Source organism: Canis lupus, chromosome 4 (assembly GCF_011100685.1).
Source record: "Canis lupus familiaris isolate Mischka breed German Shepherd chromosome 4, alternate assembly UU_Cfam_GSD_1.0, whole genome shotgun sequence".
NCBI lineage: Eukaryota > Metazoa > Chordata > Mammalia > Carnivora > Canidae > Canis > Canis lupus.
In genome coordinates this window covers 60,367,979-60,389,118 of record NC_049225.1, presented here as the reverse complement: position 1 = coordinate 60,389,118, position 21,140 = coordinate 60,367,979, and the positions used below count along the sequence as shown (strand labels likewise).

The window sequence follows — 21,140 nt, the reverse complement described above, 5'->3', positions numbered from 1 at the left end:
ACAAACATACAAAGCAACCACTGTTGTGATACAAATCAATCCAATGCTTTATCCTAGGAACAGACTGGGTTTGCCTTTTCTTTTTTCCATAACTGTGATGATATAACATACATAACATACTGTTTTTCCACTAACATTTTATTGCAATTATCATTCTGTTATTTCCAACCTGTTCATAAGCTTCTGAATGGCTGCATAATATCCACACCAGTGAATACATCATAATTAACTTGTTCCCTATAACTACACATTTAGGTATTAACATTTTCATAAACAATACTAATAAGTACATCTGTGGCCATAAACTTTTTCCATGCTCAGTTTCTTAGGAAAGATTCTCAAAAATGTATAGAAAACATCTTTAAGGGACGCCTGGGTGGCTCAGCGGTTGAGCATCTGCCTTTGGCTCAGGGCGTGATCCCAGAGTCCCAAGATTGAGTCCCACATTGGGCTTCCGGCATGAAGCCTGCTTCTCCCTCTACCTGTGTCTCTGCCTCTCTCTTCGTATCTCTCTCACAAATAAATAGTATCTTAAAAAAAAAAAAAAACATCTTTAAGCCTATAGCTATTTATCACCAAAAAGATTTTGCCACCAGGAATGTAGAAATGCAAATTAAAACAAAAATCCCCACACCTGCCTTGAGTATATGTGAATGTGAAATGTTTCTAAGTTAAAAGAGACCATCTCTTTCCACAACCTTCCAATTTTGAGAAACTTCTCCCCAGTGGGAGGTTAAGGTGAGATAGAATGGACATACTTGCAACATTTAATTTTATTGACTGTATTGATATAAACAGATTTCATTTTCATGTTACTTCACTGTTGAGGAGTGGACAGCTGAAACCTTTTAAGTGATAGATATATTGTACATTGTTTATCGAAACTCTTAACATGACTTTAAAATTTTTAATATACATTCATGTCTGTGTTAATGGTAAGCACCATATACCAAATAAACTTGCTTTTTACATGGATTTACAAATGGTGCTAAACCACCACAACTACAAGTCCAACAGTTTTCTTCATGCATTGCTACTTTATGAAAACAGGTAAAATCTTAAAAGAAAACTACCAATATTGTGTTAGATATGAATTAAGTAGTTACCAGTGGACCACAAGACTGAAAACAATCTCACTACTTTACAGCAATACTAACATTCTGTGTTCACTGTACCCTTGATCAATTATGTGTGGCCAATCCAGAACAACCTAGTTATTTCTAGATCAAAATTAGAGACAGCCCAGGAGCAGACAATGTAACCCTTTCTTTTCCTGTAAAAATGGCTGACTTTTCCAGTAAGCCAAATGCATCATCATGTTGCACAGATAAAGTAGTGTATAGAAAATGTTTTGCTTCCTGAAGTATACAGATTTTGGAGTTATTTGGGTGTACTATAATACATGAACATTTTATTCACTGACCTAAAATGTATTTTATAATTTAGAATAAATCCCAAAGAGTCTCAGAAAAGAATATAGTATCTCACCACTGACCCCAACCCTTCCTTTACTATAGATCTAGAGAAAGGAAAAGCAAAACTGTGGACAGGGAGACATAAAAACATTACCTCTCCCCCTTCCACAAAGTACTATTTCAACTCCACGTTGACTTTCTCCTTCTAACACCCAACTATATAAATTATATACTGTCTACTAATAATCTGAGTTATCCAATTGCCTCAAGATGACCATGTTCTTCCTATAAAGAGATCATGGTTATCCATCATGACAGAGCTATTTTTCCATTCTCAACTTATAGGCTTCTCAACAAAGTTTGAGATTTTAGGGGAATAAGCCTGACTCAAATTGTCATCTATATTGTTAAACACTGGCTATTTTGGATTGCTATGATCTGCCTTTGTTTTTCTACTCCTTGATGTCCCTGCCAACAGTTGATATCCTTTCTTTACTGGCACCAGTTTAGAGATAAAGAGAATTATTTCCTAATTTTGTCGCAAATTGATGAGGTTCCACTAGAAAATTTACCTGCCCTCTTCTTCTTTCTCAAAATTTTAACTGATTAATTATAGGGCCCAAACAAACCAGAAACACAAAACGTTTATTTAAAATGACTCATATGGGGGCACCTATCTAGCTCAGTTAAGCATCTGCCTTGGGCACAAGGTCATCATCCCAGATGAGTCCTGCATCTGGTTCCTTGCTCAGCAAGGAGTCTGCTTCTCCTTTTCCCTCTGCCCATCCCCTCATATGTGTATACTCTTTCTTAGATAAAATCTTAAAATAAAATGACCCATATGTTCAAGCCACTCTCAAAAATACTCAGAATTATCAAAATGAACATTTAAAATGATAAATAGCTAACTACCTAATGAGATGTTTAAGTTTCAGAGTTCTTGGATTATTATTGTATTAAAAAAAAAAAAAAAGAAAAGCCATCATGCACACTTACTTACCTTACATAAAACTTCAACAGGAGTGGACATCTTCTTTTCACTAATCTTTTCATATTTTTGTTTTTTTGTTGCAGCCTGGGGAAAATAAGAATCAAACCAGATGACATATATAATACTACTGAGAAGAACCTTACTAGTTTAACCCACCAGACAGAAATGTAAACTTGCAATTCAAGAGAAATAATCCTAGAATAAAAGAGACACCAAAGTATAATACGCCAAAAATTCTCTCCTCTAAACAATTAGCTTTTTAGAGTTTTTAGCTGTTAGGAAAAGGTAAGTCTTAATAGGAATATGATTTAAGAAAAATGAGTGAAGTCAAATCTGAAAAGTTTTCATATTTAACACAAGGGCAAAAATATAAACAGAGCAATACCAAAATAAGGGTCCATCATTTAGTAACGTTAGTAAGTGAAGTCAAAATGTTTTTCCAATGTAAAAGTCATATTGGATAGAGCTATCCACATAAGCACTGACCAAATGGTCTAGTTCATAAATGCTCAATAAATACAAGGATCGTTTTCCTTAAAAGTATCAATAAAGTGGCAAAATAAACCATTAGAATTCCAGGACACAGTGAGTTATAATTAAGACACTCAAAAAAAAGTCAAGGTGATACTCCTAATTAATAGAAACAAATGTTAGGATAATTATACTAGATCAGCCAGTTTTACTACACAAAAAAAGTATACATTTTCAACATACTGGCAACACATCAAAATCAGAAAGTCTCCAGCTTTAATTGGCCCATGTCAATTTCCATTCAGATTAAAGTTACTGGTTACTGATGGGTACCTGCTTACTGTCCCAGAGGAAATTGTTCTTCAGGCCTAACTATGGGATTCCATTAACTTAATTCTTGTTAAAATGATCAGATTTTATTTTTCCAATAAAAGGTAAAAATAAGCCTCATTTTTGAAAGGGAATCTTTTCTTCAACATGTATTTTTATTTTTTTTTATTATTATAAAGATTTTGTTTATTTATTCACAAGAGACAGACAGAGAGAGAGGCAGAGACATAGGCAGAGAGAGAAGCAGAGAAGAGGATCCCGTTGTGGGACTTGATCCTAGGACTCCAGGACCACACCCTGGGCTGAAAGCAGATGCTCAACTGCTGAGCCACCCAGGCATCCCTATGTATTTTTATTCTTAAAATGAAACAGAAAACTGTTAACAGAAGTCTCATTTACCTTTAGTCCTTGCCATGGCAGGCTGGTTCTATTAAAATACATCAAAACATATCCTAATGATTCCATGTCATCTCGGCGACTAGAAAAGAAAATTAATTTATGAGCTGGAATTATTATGGAAAACATAAAGAAAAAGTAAGCACACAAGTTTTCCTAAGTGAGGAGAAAGAGCCAATTTGGTGGTTTGTGAGAAAGGTGCTTAAAATAAAAGTTCATAATGAGTTGCATGTAAATAAAATTTACTCACAGAATATAAAATTATTAAAAAATCTACAAAACAGTCGTGCAATTTAAATTCTAAAAAGCAAAAAGGATTTACCTAAACAACTTTCCAAATGACGTTAATGAAAATGAAAGAACAAAGTAGCAGGAGGTTATAAAAAATAACTTGAGGGATGATGAAATAAATCAATATTTTAAAGCTAATTAAACTTCTATATGAATATATTCACATACATACACTAAACATTTCTAAAGCTGAAAATTCTTCTCTTGAAGTTCCCTAACCTGGAAACATCATTTATCATTTCTATGCTTCTTTTAAGGAGCAAAAAGTGACTGACAAAAGATGAAGGGAAGACAAAAAGCCGGGGGGGGGGGGGGGGGGGGGGGGACCTAGGAAAAAGCACAGAGATCATGACAATGTTTACCTTAAACCAGATCCTATTAATTTGTGTAGGAGTAAAAGAGAACATGAGATGGCCTACCAACCCCCCTTTTGGTCCATCAGGACTCAGACAACATTTTCCTTATAAGTAATACATTCTCCTCCAAAACTTAACTTCTATTGCTAAAATATAAAATGTCTAAGATTAGCTTTAAGAAAAAAAGTACTGTATTCAGCTGCAAAAAAATATAAACATCAAGATAAAACTGCATTTATGCTAACCTTTCCACCATGCAGTATTTTCTCCCTGAGAGGCAACCTTAAAACAAAGAAAACAAAAGGTCTCTCATTTAATTGGCTTCTCAGCTCTGACTAAAGCCAACAGGTAAAAGGATTAACAAGCGTCCTTCACATCCTCAGCCAAGAGACATAGTTAGGTATCATAAGAAATTAGCTAAAACATTTCAAAAACCCTTTAGTGACTTTTGCTATGGATCTGATAAATACATTCATTTTTCAAACTTACCTCTGTTCAATACCAAGATGTGCATTGATGCTAGCATATCGGGCAGTGCCAGTGAGATTTTTATCTTCTCTGTATGGTATGTGTTGCCTTGTCCTGTTGTCTCTGTACTTTTTGGCCAAACCAAAATCAATAAGGAATAACTTTAAAAGAAAATAAAGAAGATATTAGGTTTCCAACCTTGTTCAATTGAATTGCTTCCTATTCATTACACAGCATCTATACCATCTTGTTCAATTATATTAAAATAAAGTATCATAAGCAGAAAAGATAATGAACAAACTTAACATTCCAATAAGCTTCTACTAGTCCTCATCAATAAATCGAGTTAAAAAAAAATAGTTAAGTGGTTGATCCTTGTTAGCTGAACCAATTTCACAGGCCCAGTTTACTATATACTAAGGAGCCTGTCTTTAGTAAAGCAGTGAAGAAATATATACATGCTTGATAGCAGAGTTGACAAGTGTGCTGTGTGCCATGATGAAATCTGACATCCTGTTATTGTTGGTAAACAAGCATGAGGTTTCAAAAACTAAACTATCTGGAATTCTTCCATTTTACAAAGGCCATTCTTCATCAGTATGCCAACAGAATGTTCATTATCTAAAATAAGACAACTCTGAAAGTTTGATATTGACAACAAAACCAAGATTTTAATGAAAAAATAAGGATTTTTTTTAAAAAGCATGCATTACAGTCTATTACTTCCCACTGACATTTATCCACATATCAGGTTAAACTACTGGGAAATACAAGTTGATCAAAAATCTTAAAAAAAAAAATTACTTAGTGTTTATTTACATCATGATAACACAACTAGCGGTTTAAAGGAGTTAAAAACCAGACTAGTATTTTAGAACAAAATAATGTTTAGTGTGGTCTTATTTGTATGGTACACAGAGAATAAAAATTCTTTTATAACGTAGCTAATTTTAAAAAGTAATTGGGGTTTATTCTCCATGATTAACACTTTAAAAGAAGGAACAGGGATCCCTGGGTGGCGCAGCGGTTTAGCGCCTGCCTTTGGCCCAGGGCGCGATCCTGGAGACCCGGGATCGAATCCCACGTCGGGTTCCCGGTGCATGGAGCCTGCTTCTCCCTCTGCCTATGTCTCTGCCTCTCTCTCTCTCTCTCTCTCTCTCTCTCTCTCTCTGTGACTATCATAAATAAATAAAAAATTTTAAAAATAAATAAATAAATAAATAAATAAATAAATAAATAAATAAATAAATAAATAAATAAAAGAAGGAACATACCCATTTCTGGCAAAAAAAAAAAAAATCCAAAATATATTCATATTTACCTACCTACTAAAGCAAAATAAATAATCTTTACTTCAAATTTTAGTCTTGATCATAAACTCATTTATTTAAGTTATGTTTACAAAGATTATCCAACAAGGCAGGTCTTTGTGCCCCCACAGTACATACTATGTGCCCTAGATTTTTTTTTTTCCCCTAGTTATGCCTAAATTTTGTAGTTCTTTTCAAAAAGCAGATTTTGGATCCCTTCTGCTCACTTTATAATCTGTGACGTCCTGGGAAACACATTACCTAGCTTATTAGGGTCTGTTTAAGAATAAATAAAGTGACTGATTTAGGTGAAAAAAATCTGATCAAGCTCCTCTCTTAGGAGGATAAAAAACTTTTATAGAGAGAGGGGCATCTGGCTGGCTCAGTTGGTAGAGCATGAGGCTCTTGATGTCAGGACTGTGAGTACAAGTGTCATGTTGGGCACAGAGATTACCTAAATAAATAAATAAATCTAAAAAAAGAGAAAGAAAAAGAAAAACACATATCAGGCAGACTGTACCCTAGCCTTAACTGGACACTGGATGAGACACTAAGATTTGAATCTGTGTCACCAAGGTAACAATGAGATACTTATTTTGACCTAGCCTACCATTAAAGAATGAATATTAAATTTTTAGTAAAATTTAACTGGATGACAGCTCTCTAGTAAAATTAAATTCACTTCCTCAGCAATCACATTATTAAACGACTATGAGAAAGTCAGTCTTATAAAACACAAAGAGAAATAAAGCTCACACTCAAGGTTCTCTTGCTATGAAAATGGACTCAGTATACAAATATTAAAATGAGCAAACTACATTTTTGTTAAGCAAACCAAAAATTATGACTTAAGCTCTGCAGATTCACACTTAAAACAAGGCAAAAACAATCACAAAAGGATATCCAACTTTAATTTTAAATATTTTTAAAAATACCTTTAAGAATTCTGTGGGTTTTAAATAAAAGGTGATTAGGACATGACTCTCCTCTAAAGGATATTTTCTGGGATTGCTTCTTTTAATACTTCCAAATGGAGAAGACAGGAACTGACAAGAATATACCTGACAGTTTCATTCCTATTTTAGGTCTACATTCAGTAGAGCTCCATTTGCAACTATAATCAGACATTTTCTCACAACTTTTAAAAAGATTACTTTATAAAACTTCAGTGTTTACTAGATTCTTTCCTTCCACAACTCTAATGGATGAAATGTAGTTTATTAAGAAAACAAAATATATACAAACACTATCTTCTCAAACACGATCTCAAACTTTAATCTCAAAACAAAAAAATTACAAAGCAAATCAACTCTAAATTTTCTTTTCATATAAAAACTGAGAATGAGTCAGGGAAAATAATTTCACTGCTAAATGAAGTGTCTTCTTTTTTAAGAGCAAACAACTGAAAAGGAAAACTATGCAAAATTTAAAAAATCTCAATCTCTTGGTGGTTTCATCATCTTCTGGTACCTATCAAGCTGCTTTATAGTAGCCCTCTCTGCTTGGAATTTAAAAATGAATATAAACATAATGGATGTGTTTACATGACACCACAGAATACCAAGGATACAACCAAAGAGCCGCATATATGTAAAGGAAGAACCAAACCAGGAAAAGTCAATATTCAGTAAGTCATAAGATAATGTATTTTTTATAGATTTGCATATGCAAAAAGTCTAATGTCTTTGGTGGGTCAAGCTGTTTTTCTGTGGATTTGTATTTTGTGTTCCAAGTAAAATTTATGCCTGTGTTATAGAATGCAGCCTATTCTTCAAAGACATGTGGGAATGAGTTAATGTTGGAAATACCAGGGTAATTCCATCCAGCAGAGGTGCACTTTCCTCAGAAACACTACCACTAATTTTAGCTTTTAGTATATCTAGCAATTTTTCTCTTAAACAGGGGTCACATTTCCCTGCCCTTCCAAAAAATTCACAAGATCACTTTCCTCACAATTGAACTAACCTGTATGTAGAGAAAATAAACAATTCAATATAATTTTATGGAAATTACTAAATGATTATGCTATAAAATATAAATATGTGAATGAATGGATAAGCAAAAATTGGGCACTAGGTGCTTTGTAATGTGCCTAATTAACCCCCAACCTCTCCACCTGGCTCCTTCCAATTAAGAATTAGTCACAATTGTTATTTCTTTGTGAATAAATAGAAGTTTGAATTTCAGAAACCTATTTAATAGCAAAAGAAGATGGTCCCTAGAATAATGGTGGACAGTATGGAAAAGGATTAAACAATCACCCAGATGATGCATGTGGTATAAGGTATGGAACATACTTTTAAACTACAAAGTATGCTCATACACCAAATACAACTTTTCTCTTTTTGATTAGTCATGTCAATACTTGCTTCTCAGTATGTACTAAATTGACTGATCAAGATTCATTTATTTTCTCAAGAGCGTAACAAAGCTCGCTAACTTCTATGAAAGTTTAAAGAAAATGTGGAGTTCCACCTACATAAAAAGATTTTTTTAAGAAAATTATTGGGGTGTGGGGCAGCCCCGGTAGTGCAGCAGTTTAGCGCTGCCTGCAGCCTGGGTTATGATCCTGGAGACCTGGGATCGAGTCCCATGTCGGGCTTCCTGCACGGAGCCTGCTTCTTCCTCTGCCTGTGTCTCTGCCTCTCTCTCTCTCTCTCTCTCTGAATAAATAAATCTTAAAAAAAAAAAAAAAAAGAAAAAAAAAAAGAAAATTATTGGGGTGTTTACTTAGCCTGCCAAACCCTAAATCATCAGATTATCATTCCTTTAATTGAACTCACATATTATTAATGGTAATTGTTTGTAAGTGCTTCAATGATGTTATTGTTATATTGTTAGACTGCAACGTTTCCTAGTTCAAGAGTATATAATGCTCTTTCAGCGTATTAAAAGCAATTTGGTTGAAGTTGGAGAATTCATAACTCTAGAAAATCAATTCTAGAAACACTAGATCTCATATCTAAACTACACTTACCTGAAGTTCACTAAGAAAGGGGAAGAGAGTTGAGGCAGAATATATTCATCATACATCACTAATGCAACAGAATTTAGATATGTTTCATGCATTAAAGTTCTGCAACTCCAAATACATCTTTAAAAACTAAACAGTCTTATCTCAAGTTTACCATTAGACAAAGAATTTCAATACTAGACCAACATATCATTTCCTCATGTGGATGTTAGAGATCTAAACATAATCCTGTTTTCATTTAGGTTTTCTCTAAACTTTACAAGCTTTAAGCATAAGCCACACAAAAAAAAAAAAAATCTTAGTAATGTTATGTTTGCCAAGTATGTCTGAATAATGCCAACGTAAGAGATGCTTGAGCAAGATCTACATTCTCCAGAATTAAAACAAAACAAAAATAATCAAAATAAAACAATAAAAAAGAAAAGCACATGAATTTGGGATTGAGGTTGGAATAGGAGACAGTTTCAGACCTGGTTTAATCCTGAGAAAGATGGGTCCTGAGAAGTACTAACAGTCATGCTTCTTTTCCTCTTCCCCACTGGAGATTCTAAACACTAAACAGACAATAGAGGGTGGCAGTGCATCAAACAGTATTGCTTACATTGCAACAATGGCCGGCGCAGACAGGCAACACCGAGGCATTAGAGAAAGAACAGGGTAGCCAAATGCCATCCTTCTTCCACCAAGCACTGTAGCTTCTCAGTTTTCCAAATAAGAATCACATGCTCAAGAACATTTGAATTCTGGAAAATACTCAAGTTTTTAATGCCACTATATTGTGTCACTGCCTGAATCAGGGATAGCAATGGTGACATTTGGCTCTTTAATTTTTAAATAAAAAGAATGGGGAATTTGGCTCTGTAATATTTGGTATCACAATCTGCCCTTCCCCCAAAAAAGATTGTACAGGGGAAAAAAATCTTCAGTAAGGAAGAGGTAGAAGGCATTTAGTCACCTCAAAATTGTATTTCATAAGCATGCAGGGCTAATTACTGGAAGAGATGAACAAATTCACTAAGATTGGAGTGGTCACTCCTAAATATCAAATTCAGAACAATTTTCCAAATAAGAAATTTGACTTGAAAAAAAAAAAAAAACCCTCAAAAGCCCCCCACTCTTTTCTCCCCATGAATAGAAAACTGCTAGAACAAGCTAACCAAAGAATCCAGTCTCATAAAACTGGCATTTTTCCAAACTACAATACAGAAAGAAAACACTAAAAACCAACTACATAAACAAAACACTAATCTAAAATGTTCAAGAACAACATTTAGAATTGGAATCTTAAAAGTTAAGTGAAACACTGCACTTCTACCCTAGGGTCTCTCTGAATCTGTATTAACAGCAATCTGCTCCATGATATATATTTTTTAATATCTCTAAAGAGGATACAACATATCCTAAAAAGGTTATCATCACGGGGCAAAATGGACACCTTAATACAACTATGTAATTAACAAGCTATTTTTAAAGGGGAGGAAGCAAAGAGGTATTATCTAGGTCATCATTTGATTTTAAGCCAAAAACCATGTACTGCAATGTTGACATGCAGAACACAGATCACAGGAGGATAATGGGTATTTAGCAGGAAGAAAATGGGGAAGGAGGGCTGAGAAATGGCCAAAGATCAGGGTCAAACTGACAAAGCTGCCCAAAAAATTAAGACCAGTAATTTCTTTTATCTTAATTAAATTACCAGGTTTTGCAGTAACAATTAAGAACCTGGATGCTTCAGAGAGAGAAGCTTTATAATATTTAAAAAAAAAAAAAAAAAAAAAAAAGGATGCATTTTGGGAATGGCAAGATAAGTTATATATAGATATACACACCTTTTGTTATTTAACATTTAACTTTCAACAAAAAATTTAATTCCCTAAAACTTGGTCAGACCAACAGTTATGTCTCACGCATTAACAAATAACACCAGTTCTAATGGTAATGGCTACAAGTTGGCATTCATACAGGCAAACAAAGGTAAACATGTATAGCCAGACCTAAAAACACCAAACATTTCCTAAAGATTTAATAAAACAAATGGGAATCTTCCTTCCAAAAACAAAACAAAACAAAAAAACAACAAAAACCAAAAAGCCCCAAGTTGTCCTGAAGTTGAGAATTTCTATCAGATCATCAGATCGTAACATGCTTAGTGCATTGCCAATGCTGCCTGTCTGCCCGAGCTCAACATTGAATCGATAAATAAAGCAATTCACTCAATAAAACTAATCATTGCAGAAAAAATTTCAACACAATTAGTTTCTAACTACAATCATGCGCCACTAGCTAAAACCCAATCACCCCGTATGTTCAACCATTCTGAGACCCCAAAGCATACTAATTTTGTTGTATGAACATTCATTTCACTTGACTATAATTTTCCTTTGAAAGGGGGAGGAAGGGTAGAGAATCCACCCAATGATGCACCCAAGTAAGAAACTGTCAACTACTTTTGAAGCAGGCCCAAAAGTTATCCTTTTGAATACACAAATCCAAGGACTGAAGAATTCTCATTATGATCATGCTCAGTCAGCAAATGTTAACGCCATGGTGACAGATGGGTCAGTGGTTCCCACGCTGGCACAAGCACATATATTACAAAAACCCACACTTCAGAGACAAAGGTTAAAATCTGATTTTAGCATTCAGGAAAAAAAGTATATGGGGTTTTTTATTTTTTGAATGAGTGAAAAATATATACAACTGTTGAATAATTAAGTAACATATGATTACATTTCATTATAAAGCCCTTGGGAATTTTTTTTCCCATATAAATAATTAACCTTGGTTGGGTTAAGTTGGGAGAAAATTTATTTCAAGTTACTAAGTTAATAGAGTTAGCTGATCATTCTTCTAGCACAAGCTTTTAAAACAATCATCAACAGCAAATGCAATTTTCTATGACTTTTAAAGACTGAAAGTTTACCAAAGCAATGCTTGGAGTTTTTACTCTTTGTTCTTTCATGCAAAGAACATTTGACTAACCTTATTACAGTGACGCCCAATACCCATTAGGAAGTTATCTGGTTTAATGTCTCTGTGTATAAAATTCTTTGTATGCACATATTCAATTCTACTGATCATCTGGAAAAAAAGAGGGGGTGAAAGATAATGTAATTTGAATTGTAATACAAGAAAGCAACACATTATGTCCCAATTATTTCAGTATCTCAGTCCTTCAAGATCACAGGTATATTTTAACAACTTCATTTAGAGTTCACAAAAAGATAGTGCCAGACAAAATTAAATGTAAACGGCAACCAGGCTCTCCATTTATCTCTAGATTGATGGATACTTAAACATAAACCTGCCTTATTCTTTGGCATGTTCTAGTATTAATGATTATAATAAACACAACATCTAACCTGGTAGGATGAATCGGTGTTTGCAATTTTTAAGTTACAAAGTAATCAATTTAGAATTTTCAGTTAGTAAGAGCTAAATCATTAACTTTCCACAACCAGCTCTGCACCCCCCCCCGCTCCCCCCCCCGGGTAACCCATGTTAGAACAGCTTGGCATTATCCATTTCCATGCTCTTATTCACACACATTCATGAAGTCAAGACACACATGTCGTTTTGGGAATGAGGATGTTGACCAATTGAAAGATATAAGGTGTTATTGTTTTAAACTGGAATAGAAGCATCCTACGCATTTTCTTCTTGTTTGCTTGTTTTTAACTAAACATTCCTGGAAGTTAGTAGCATATAACATAAACATAAAACATGGGACATACACATGCTGGGTTTCATTCCTTAGATGCTTTTTGTACTCTCCCATGTTTTTTCTCCACACAAAGCAATCATATTCAAAAACTGAATAGTAAGCCTATCATTCTAACAATCTTTTCTTAATTTCTTGGAAATTCTACCAAGTCAAATGGTATAGGTCTTAGCATTCTTTTTAATGGCCACAAATATTCTATGGTATAAATAAGTTTTCCCCAACCATTATTATTCCCACTGTCTTAACACTGTAAACAATAATGCTATTAACATATTTAAAAATTTATTTATTTATTTATGCATGAGAGACACACAGACAGAGGCAGAGACCCAGGCAGAGGGAGAAGCAGGCTCCATGCAGGCAGGGAGCCCCACACAGGACTCGGGGACTCCATCTCGGGTCTCCAGGATCACAACCCTGAGCCTAAGGCAGACGCTCAACCACTGAGCCACCCAGGCAGCCGGCTATTAACGTGTAAATCAAATGCTTCCTTACCTTAGTAGTGCTTTATTTCTATGGGCTATAAACCCCATACAATTGTAGAGAGTGGCTGGGTTGAAGCAGCTATCATTTTGATAGGTAGCACCAGACTATCTTTAAAATAGGCTCTAACTTTCATTTTCCAGCAGCACTTGAGAGTATTCTTTTTCCCACTAACCAACTTATTTTAGTTCTTTCTAAAATTTGCCAACATGATAGGTATTGACCTCACTTCTTTGCTAACACGTAGTTTAGAAGTCTGGTCATTTACTGTTTTGTAACTATCAATCCATACTCTGCCCATTATTCTTTTGGCTTGTCGTTTTCTTGTTAACTTTAAGAATTCTTTGCATATAACAATATTTTTATTGGGGCACCTGGGTGGCTCAGTGGTTGAGCGTTTGCCTTCGGCTCAGGGTGTGGTCCTGTGGTCATGTAATCAAGGCCCACATCAGGCTCCCTGCATGGAGCCCGCTTCTCCCTCTGCCTATGTCTCTGCTTCTCTGTGTGCCTCTCATGAATAAATAAATTAAATCTTAAAAAAACACACAAAATGTTTATCCTTGTTATGTAAATAACTTTAAATTTTAAAGCTGTCTTTTAACTATGGCATCACTTCTTCTTATCATTTCTAAAATAGTTTTGCCAAATTATCAAATATCTTTTCTGTAAGATAGTTAAGTATTTGAAAATGTTTTCAATATCCAAAGACAAGCGTATGTTCTTGCTCTTCTCAGTAGGATGTGTCAGGATTCTAATTTTCATTTGTCCCCATTTTCCCTAGAGCTTTTACTACCATACAAATTTTGAACTTTTGACAAGTACCTCTTGAAGCCAAATCTGTAATCTCTAGCTTAAACTATTTACGTTTTCAAGAAAGTAGATGTATATAATGTCCAAATAACACCTTTAGTTATAAGCAGCAACTTGTACTTTATTAAAGGAAGAAAACCAAAACATTTGTCTCACCTGATGTGCTTTTTGTCCAAGGCTAAGTGATACTGGATCATGGATTCATTGGGAAAAGGCGTGCCAGAAGATAATAAATGGCACAAACTACTTACCCTCAAGTAGTTATCTAGCATCTACAGAGCCCAGACTCAGCAGCTACCTCCTTAAGTCACTGCTTTATTGCAACCCCCCTCCTTCCCTGAAGTACATTTTTCCCGTTACCAGGGTACCCAATATACAGCCTTCTATCACAAAACCATGTACATATTTTTTTTATTTTTCTCTACATCTTTCTGTACCCTCCTAGATGAAAAGGGGACCAGAGTGTTTATTCTTATTTGCACCTTCCAGTGCTAAGTAATGCAGAAAGGCCCTCAATAAATGTTCACTTATGAATAACTATGTGTTACAGAACCTACAGAATATACCCTTTTGACTGGATTCACTCACTTGTTAGTTAACACATATTAGGAGGATCTTAACCTTTCAACATTGGAGTTCTTAATGTACCACAAATACAATGTAATTTGCTAATACTTGCTTGAGCCACTTAAGTTTTTTATGTTAATCATACTGGAAAATCGGGTGCTGATTACAGAGAATTAACACTATTTTCTAATTCTTTGAATTTGTACTTTTAAGAATTCTACCCCCCCCCCCCAAAAAAAGGAATTCTACCTCAAATGCCAGTTTATCATCTCATTTTATTTTCACATCCAATCTAAATTTTAAAAGTCACTCTAGGGCAGCCTGGGTGGCTCAGTGGTTTAGCGCCGCCTTTGGTCCAGGGCGTGATCCTGGAGACCCGGGATCAGTCCCACATCGTCGGGATCCCTGCATGGAGCCTGCTTCTCCCTCTGCCTGTGTGTCTGTCTCTGCCTCTGTCTCTCTCTGTGTGTGTCTCTCATGAGTAAATATATAAAATCTTTAAAAAAAAATTTTTTTAAAATAAAAGTTACTCGCTACAGCATTTCTATATTTTGAGCCCTTTCTTCAAAAATCTTATAAAGAAACCTGTGTTCTTCACTAAAACAGACTCCATCTGATGAACAACTTGAAAACTACTAGTCTACAGGTGAGTAACAAATCAATATAATCCCTTTCTGTCCTTTGCCACAGGAAAACCTCTATTAAGTTGTATTAGAGTAGTATAACACTTGATGAGATCTACGATTTTTTTTTTTGGCTGAACATAAGGTTACATATTACAAAATGACACATACTCTGGTTTATAAAAATTTACATTACAGTTAATATTAGTATTCTCAAATTTTATTTTCATCAAAATTTCACATACCTGGTCAGCTAACATAAGTACAGTTTTCATTGTGAACCTTCTTGAACAGAAATTGAAGAGGTCTTCGAGACTGGGTCCAAGAAGATCCATGACTAGTACATTGTAGTCTTTTTCCTGACCATACCACCTAGCAAAATAAAGGGGGAAAAGGAGAGCTTTATGAAAAGGTGATTATCACTTAATATCACTAAAATTTTTAAATTCTTAAGATTTAATGTTAAGATAGTTTTCCTTATCTAGTTTTTTTCAAAGTTACCCCAGGGGCCCCTGGCTGACGTAATTCAGTGGAGCATGCCACTCTTGATCAAGGTTTTGAGTTCTAGCCCCACACTGGGTATACAGATTACTGAGAAAATAAAATCTTTAAAAATAAGTAAATAAATAAAGGTACCATATGTATTTTTTTTTTAACCTACATTTTAAGTAATCTCTACACCCAATGTGGGACTGGAACTCACAACCCCGAGATCAAAAGTGGCATGCTCCACTGAATGACCAGCCAGATATTCCCAGTTAGGTTTCATTTATGGTTAAGTTTTCCTCTATTCAGATGGTGAGTCCACTGACTGACTACACTGCTCAACCCAAAATAAGGGTAAGTAGAGTTTATTCTGTTAAGTGGCCCCACTGTATTAAGACAGAACTTGCACAGTGACCTTAATGCTCCTCTTACCAGAGCATGTGAATTCTATATCCATCTGTCACTGATTCCCATGATCTTTGGCAAGTTCCTTAATGTTAGCTGATGCTACTTCCTAACTGAAGAAATGGACACTATACCAGCCTTACAAAGCGAAGATCCCTTTTAACTCCTGTCCCATCACAAGTTATATGAATCAATAATTACTTTTTTTAAAAAAAGGAGTCACATTTTTGCTTAGATTACAGAAAATAACAAGTATTACCACAAAGATAACATGTGCTTTTTTTTTTTTTAAGATCTTTATTTATTTATTCATAGAGATGCAGAGAGAGACAGAGAGAAGCAGACTCCATACAGAGAGCCCGATGTGGGACTCATCCAGGGTCTCCAGGATCACGCCCTGGGCTGCAGGCGGCGCTAAACTGCTGCGCCACCGAGGCTGCCCATACATGTGCTTTTAACTGGAGCCCTGTTTTAATTATCCAATGCTTTATTACTATGGGTAAATACACTGTCCTCCCCAAACTCAAGAAATAGCTACATTTTAGAGATTCCAAGGACTGGGAATTACTATAATGATTTTAAGTTTTTCTGGTAAGGGCATTTTCCTAAATATAAGCACTACTGTTTATTTATTTTAAAGATTTTATTTATTTATTCATGAGAGACATACAGAGAGAGACATAGAGAGAGAGAGGCAGACACAGGCAGAGGGAGAAGCAAGAAGCCTGACGTGGGACTCGATCCCAGGTCTCCAGGATCACACCCTGGGCGGCAGGCGGCGCTAAACCACTGCACCACCAGGGCTGCCCAGCACTACCATTTAAATTTCAAACTTGGGTGGCTCAGAGGTTGAGCATGTGCCTTTGGCTCAGATGGTGATCCTGGAGTTCTGAATTGAGTCCCACATCGGGACTGCATGGAGCCTGCCTCTCCCTCAGCCAAGGTCTCTGCCTCTATCTCTCATGAATAAATAAATAAAATCTTTAAAAACAAACAAACAAACAAATAAATAAAATGAATTTCAAGTTTATCTAGATTCTACTTGAAAAGAAAATTGGCCAACAACAAAAAAAACTTTTTTAAAGAAAAAGTTACTTTAAAAGCCAGACTGGAGTAATTTCTTTTTAACTTCAATAAAAACTGATACCAAGATTTACCACTTTTTGACAAGTTTGTTTTAAAAATGTTCACAAGAGGGAAAATGGCTATACAAAAATCTGTGGCAATATCATTAACAAATCATTAGTCTAATGGGAAACTGTTTATTGCTATTTTTTAAACTTTGCTTTAATATGTTGTTTCATTGATAAGCCAGTTATTTAAAAAAAAAATCAAGATTAAATTTAAATGTATGTGGGGTGCCTGGGTGAGCAGTTGGTTAAGCAGCTGAGACTTTGGCTCAGGTCATGATCTTGGGGTCCTGGGACAGAGTCCTGCATTTGGCTCCCTGCACAGCAGGAGTCTACTTTCCTTTTCCCTCAAATAAATAAAATCTTTAAAAAAATTAGAGTATGTGGTGTTAAAAACTGGCATTTTTCCAGGAAATGCAAACTTAACTACCACATAGGTGGGTTCCATATTCAGACACAAGGAATACGCCCCCTAGAATCATGTTATGAGATAAAAGATCAAAAAGGAACTAGTATAAAAAGTTCACATACAGCATATCTGGGTGGCACAGTTAAGCATCAGACTCTTGGTTTCAGCTCAGGTCCTGGTCTCAGTGTTAGAAGCCCGCTTCAGGCTCCACATTCAGCGTGGAGTGTGCTTCAGATTCTCCCTCCTTCTCCCTTTGCGCCCTCTCACTGGTGCTCATTTTGTCTCTCTAAAGTTAATAAATAAATCTAAAAAAATTCACACTCCTTCCTATACTTCTGTTCCAACTGTTCTTGAGAATTACTTTGCAAACATGATAAATAATTGCTACCAAACACACAAAAAGGAATCAATTTTCACACCCAAATTTTGCAGAAAAAAGTAGCCTGATGGGAAAAGTTCTTTTTTTTTTTAAGTTTCTACTTAATCTTTCAGAGATCTTGCCCACTACCCTAAGCAACAGAAATGCCAATGGCAGAGTTAGTCTAGAACTTACTGTACCTAAACTGTATACAAAGCTGTTATTTTCCCTCTTCCAGCCTTTGTTTTCCATATAGGAATTCAACACCCTTCACATTCATTCAAACATTTACTTGAAAGAAAGACTCACAGTGGTGGGTTTCTGGGGCTGGAGGTAGGCACAGAAGGGATGGATAAATACATCAATAAATAATAATATTAAAAGGCAAATGATGAACCAAGTGAATAGGTAATAGAAATTCTTTCCTTTTTCCTGTTTATTTTTCCTCTTAACTGCAGAGGCAAATCTGTGCTACCAGCTGTCAAAACTTCAAAATCAGTCTTTGCCATTATAAATACCAATATTAAAAGTTTGTATCAATACTAAAAGTTATAGATTTTTAATATACATTTATCTAGGTTTTAAAGAAAAAGAAATGTTCTATACAAGAACACCAAATCCAGAAAGAGCTAAAGAAGTGAGAAGGCGGCACAAAGTCAAAGGTGAAAAGGGAAAGCAAAAACCAATTCTCCTCAGGCCATATGTCATCTCTACATGGACAAATTTCCATTGGATGTCTCACTAAGAAAACTACAACATTTGAGAAAATTTTACAACCATCTATCTAACCCAAATACAAACCTGAAATGTACAAGGCACAAATTTGTATTTCCTATCTTCATGCAATTACACAGGATTTCATGAAGCATTTTCTGAGAAGTCACCTGCAAAGTAGGCCTTTAACACAATACTCCCATAATAATTAGAAACTGGAAGGGGGATCCCTGGGTGGCGCAGCGGTTTGGCGCCTGCCTTTGGCCCAGGGCGCGATCCTGGAGACCCGGGATCGAATCCCACGTCGGGCTCCTGGTGCATGGAGCCTGCTTCTCCCTCTGCCTATGTCTCTGCCTCTCTCTCTCTCTCTGTGTGACTATCATAAATAAATAAAAAATTAAAAAAAATAATAATAATTAGAAACTGGAAGGAATTAAATGAATTTCAGAAACACACTAAATAAAAGAATCAAGTTATTGGGCATCTTCCTCCCTACTTGTATAAGTGTGTTAAGACATATCTGCTATTCTCAATGTCAAAAAGATTAAATAGTCCATAAAAGGCAGCTAAGATAGAAATGTTGGGCAGCCCGGATGGCTCAGCGATTTAGCACCGCTTCAGCCCAGGGCCTGATCCTGGAGACCCAGGATCAGAGTCCCAGATCAGGCTCCCTGCATAGAGCCTGCTTCTTCTCCCCCTGCCTGTGTCTCGGCCTCTCACTCTCTGTCTCTCATGAATAAATAAATAAAATCTTCTAAATAAATAAATAAATAAATAAATAAAATGGAAATGTTGCAAAAGCACTTTTCTCCACAGAAAAACCATGCATTTCTAAATTAGGTTTTCCTGCTGTATAGAGACTGACACCAAAACTCCTTAAATCTAAGCGACAGGTGTTTCTATCTTTCCTACTTCCTTTTGGTCTCAAGGAATATATAGCTATTTCTCTAAAGTTAACACCTCACTCTCCCCATCTGTGATTTCTACCTCTCTAACTCATCCAGACATTAGTACACACAGATCAGGAGCCAGGAACAGTCTACTACTTATCCAGTTTTCTACCCTCACCTCCATGTTTTCCACTTCTATTCTTTTGTTTGTTTGTTTTTTGTTTTTATTTATTTATGATAGTCACACACACACACACACACAGAGGCAGAGACATAGGCAGAGGGAGAAGCAGGCTCCATGCACCGGGAGCCAGACGTGGGATTCGATCCCGGGTCTCCATGATCGCACCCTGGGCCAAAGGTAGGCGCTAAATGGCTGTGCCCCCCAGGGATCCCTCCACTTCTATTCTAAACAAGCTTCTAACTCTGCTTTAACCTCAAAGTCTTAATACCCAGACACCAAATAAATCTTAAGTAGCCTGTTCCACACTGGTCCCCCACTTCACAGAATTCCCATAACCCTATCAAATCCCTTGACAATACAATATCCAGGGCTCTGTCACTCTGTGGTGTTCCTGTCTTTATATCTAGTAGGATAGACCTTACTGTTTGTTTGAAATTGTCTTCACAGAATCTGGCTAATGAGCAAGCACTAATCTGATTCTCTGCGATCATTTAAGTTTGTAGACAATCTGAAACCAACCAAAAAAACTCCAATATTATCTTTAGACCTTTTTTATGTTGAGTATGGTATTTGTTGCTAGTAAGTATACCATGATAAAGTGATTGCACAATGTAGTTACTCAAATATCTATGATTAAAGAAAGAACTCTGGTTTGATTTGGATCTTAATTTTTTTTAAGATGTATTTATTTATTCATGAGAGACACAGACAGAGAGAGGCAGAGGGAGAAGCAGGCTCCTTGCAGGGAGCCTGATGAGGGACTCGATCCCAGATCCCGGTATCACAACCTGAGCCGAAAGCAGGAGCCCAACCAGGCGTCCTGGACCTTATTCTTACTAAGTTTCAAAACATGCAGAAAAATCAAGTAACTTAACAGATGAAACTTTAAAAAAAAGTGCATCTCAGGGATCCCTGGGTGGTGCAGCGGTTTAGCGCCTGCCTTTGGCCCAGGGCGCGATCCTAGAGACCTGGGATCGAATCCCACGTCGGGCTCCCATGCATGGAGCCTGCTTCTCCCTCTGCCCATGTCTCTGCCTCTCTCTCTCTCTCTCTGTGACTATCATAAATAAATAAAAAATTTTTTAAAAGTGCATCTCATTTTCCATTTACTTGTTTTAAATCAATGCTTTCAGACCTAGTGTTGCCTGACCTATCAAGGAAGTAGTAGGTTGAAGAATGAGTTTGAATTTATGTAACCATCATTATCTAGAGCATTAGAAAGCTATCTTTTTTTTTTTTTTTTTTTTTAGAAAGCTATCTTAAGGTCTGAAGAAGATGCTAAGAGAAGGCAAGGTTCACTTCTTTGTTCTCATTTCCCTTCCTCTAAACCCATATTCCAAACTAAACCTTGTTAA

The 21,140-nt window shown here is 35.8% G+C and overlaps 1 protein-coding gene across 8 annotated transcripts in view; it reads right to left on the bottom strand.

Moving 5' to 3' along the window:
* CSNK1A1 (casein kinase 1 alpha 1) overlaps positions 1-21,140 on the bottom strand; it is a 50,601-nt gene that overhangs the window by 11,203 nt on the left and 18,258 nt on the right. For 7 of the 8 annotated variants that reach the window (XR_005358451.1, XR_005358450.1, XM_038535061.1 and 4 more), the window contains exons 3-8: positions 15,455-15,581; positions 11,985-12,083; positions 9,473-9,556; positions 4,740-4,879; positions 3,607-3,685; positions 2,416-2,490 (exon numbers count right to left, since the gene is read on the bottom strand). Coding sequence is in view for 6 of the 8 variants with exons in the window: in XM_038535061.1 (XP_038390989.1) it covers positions 2,416-2,490; positions 3,607-3,685; positions 4,740-4,879; positions 9,473-9,556; positions 11,985-12,083; positions 15,455-15,581 (604 nt within the window). In the remaining 2 variants the exon portion in view is untranslated. The remainder of the gene's footprint in view (positions 1-2,415; positions 2,491-3,606; positions 3,686-4,739; positions 4,880-9,472; positions 9,557-11,984; positions 12,084-15,454; positions 15,582-21,140) is intronic. The other variant, XM_038535062.1, reaches the window with a different exon arrangement.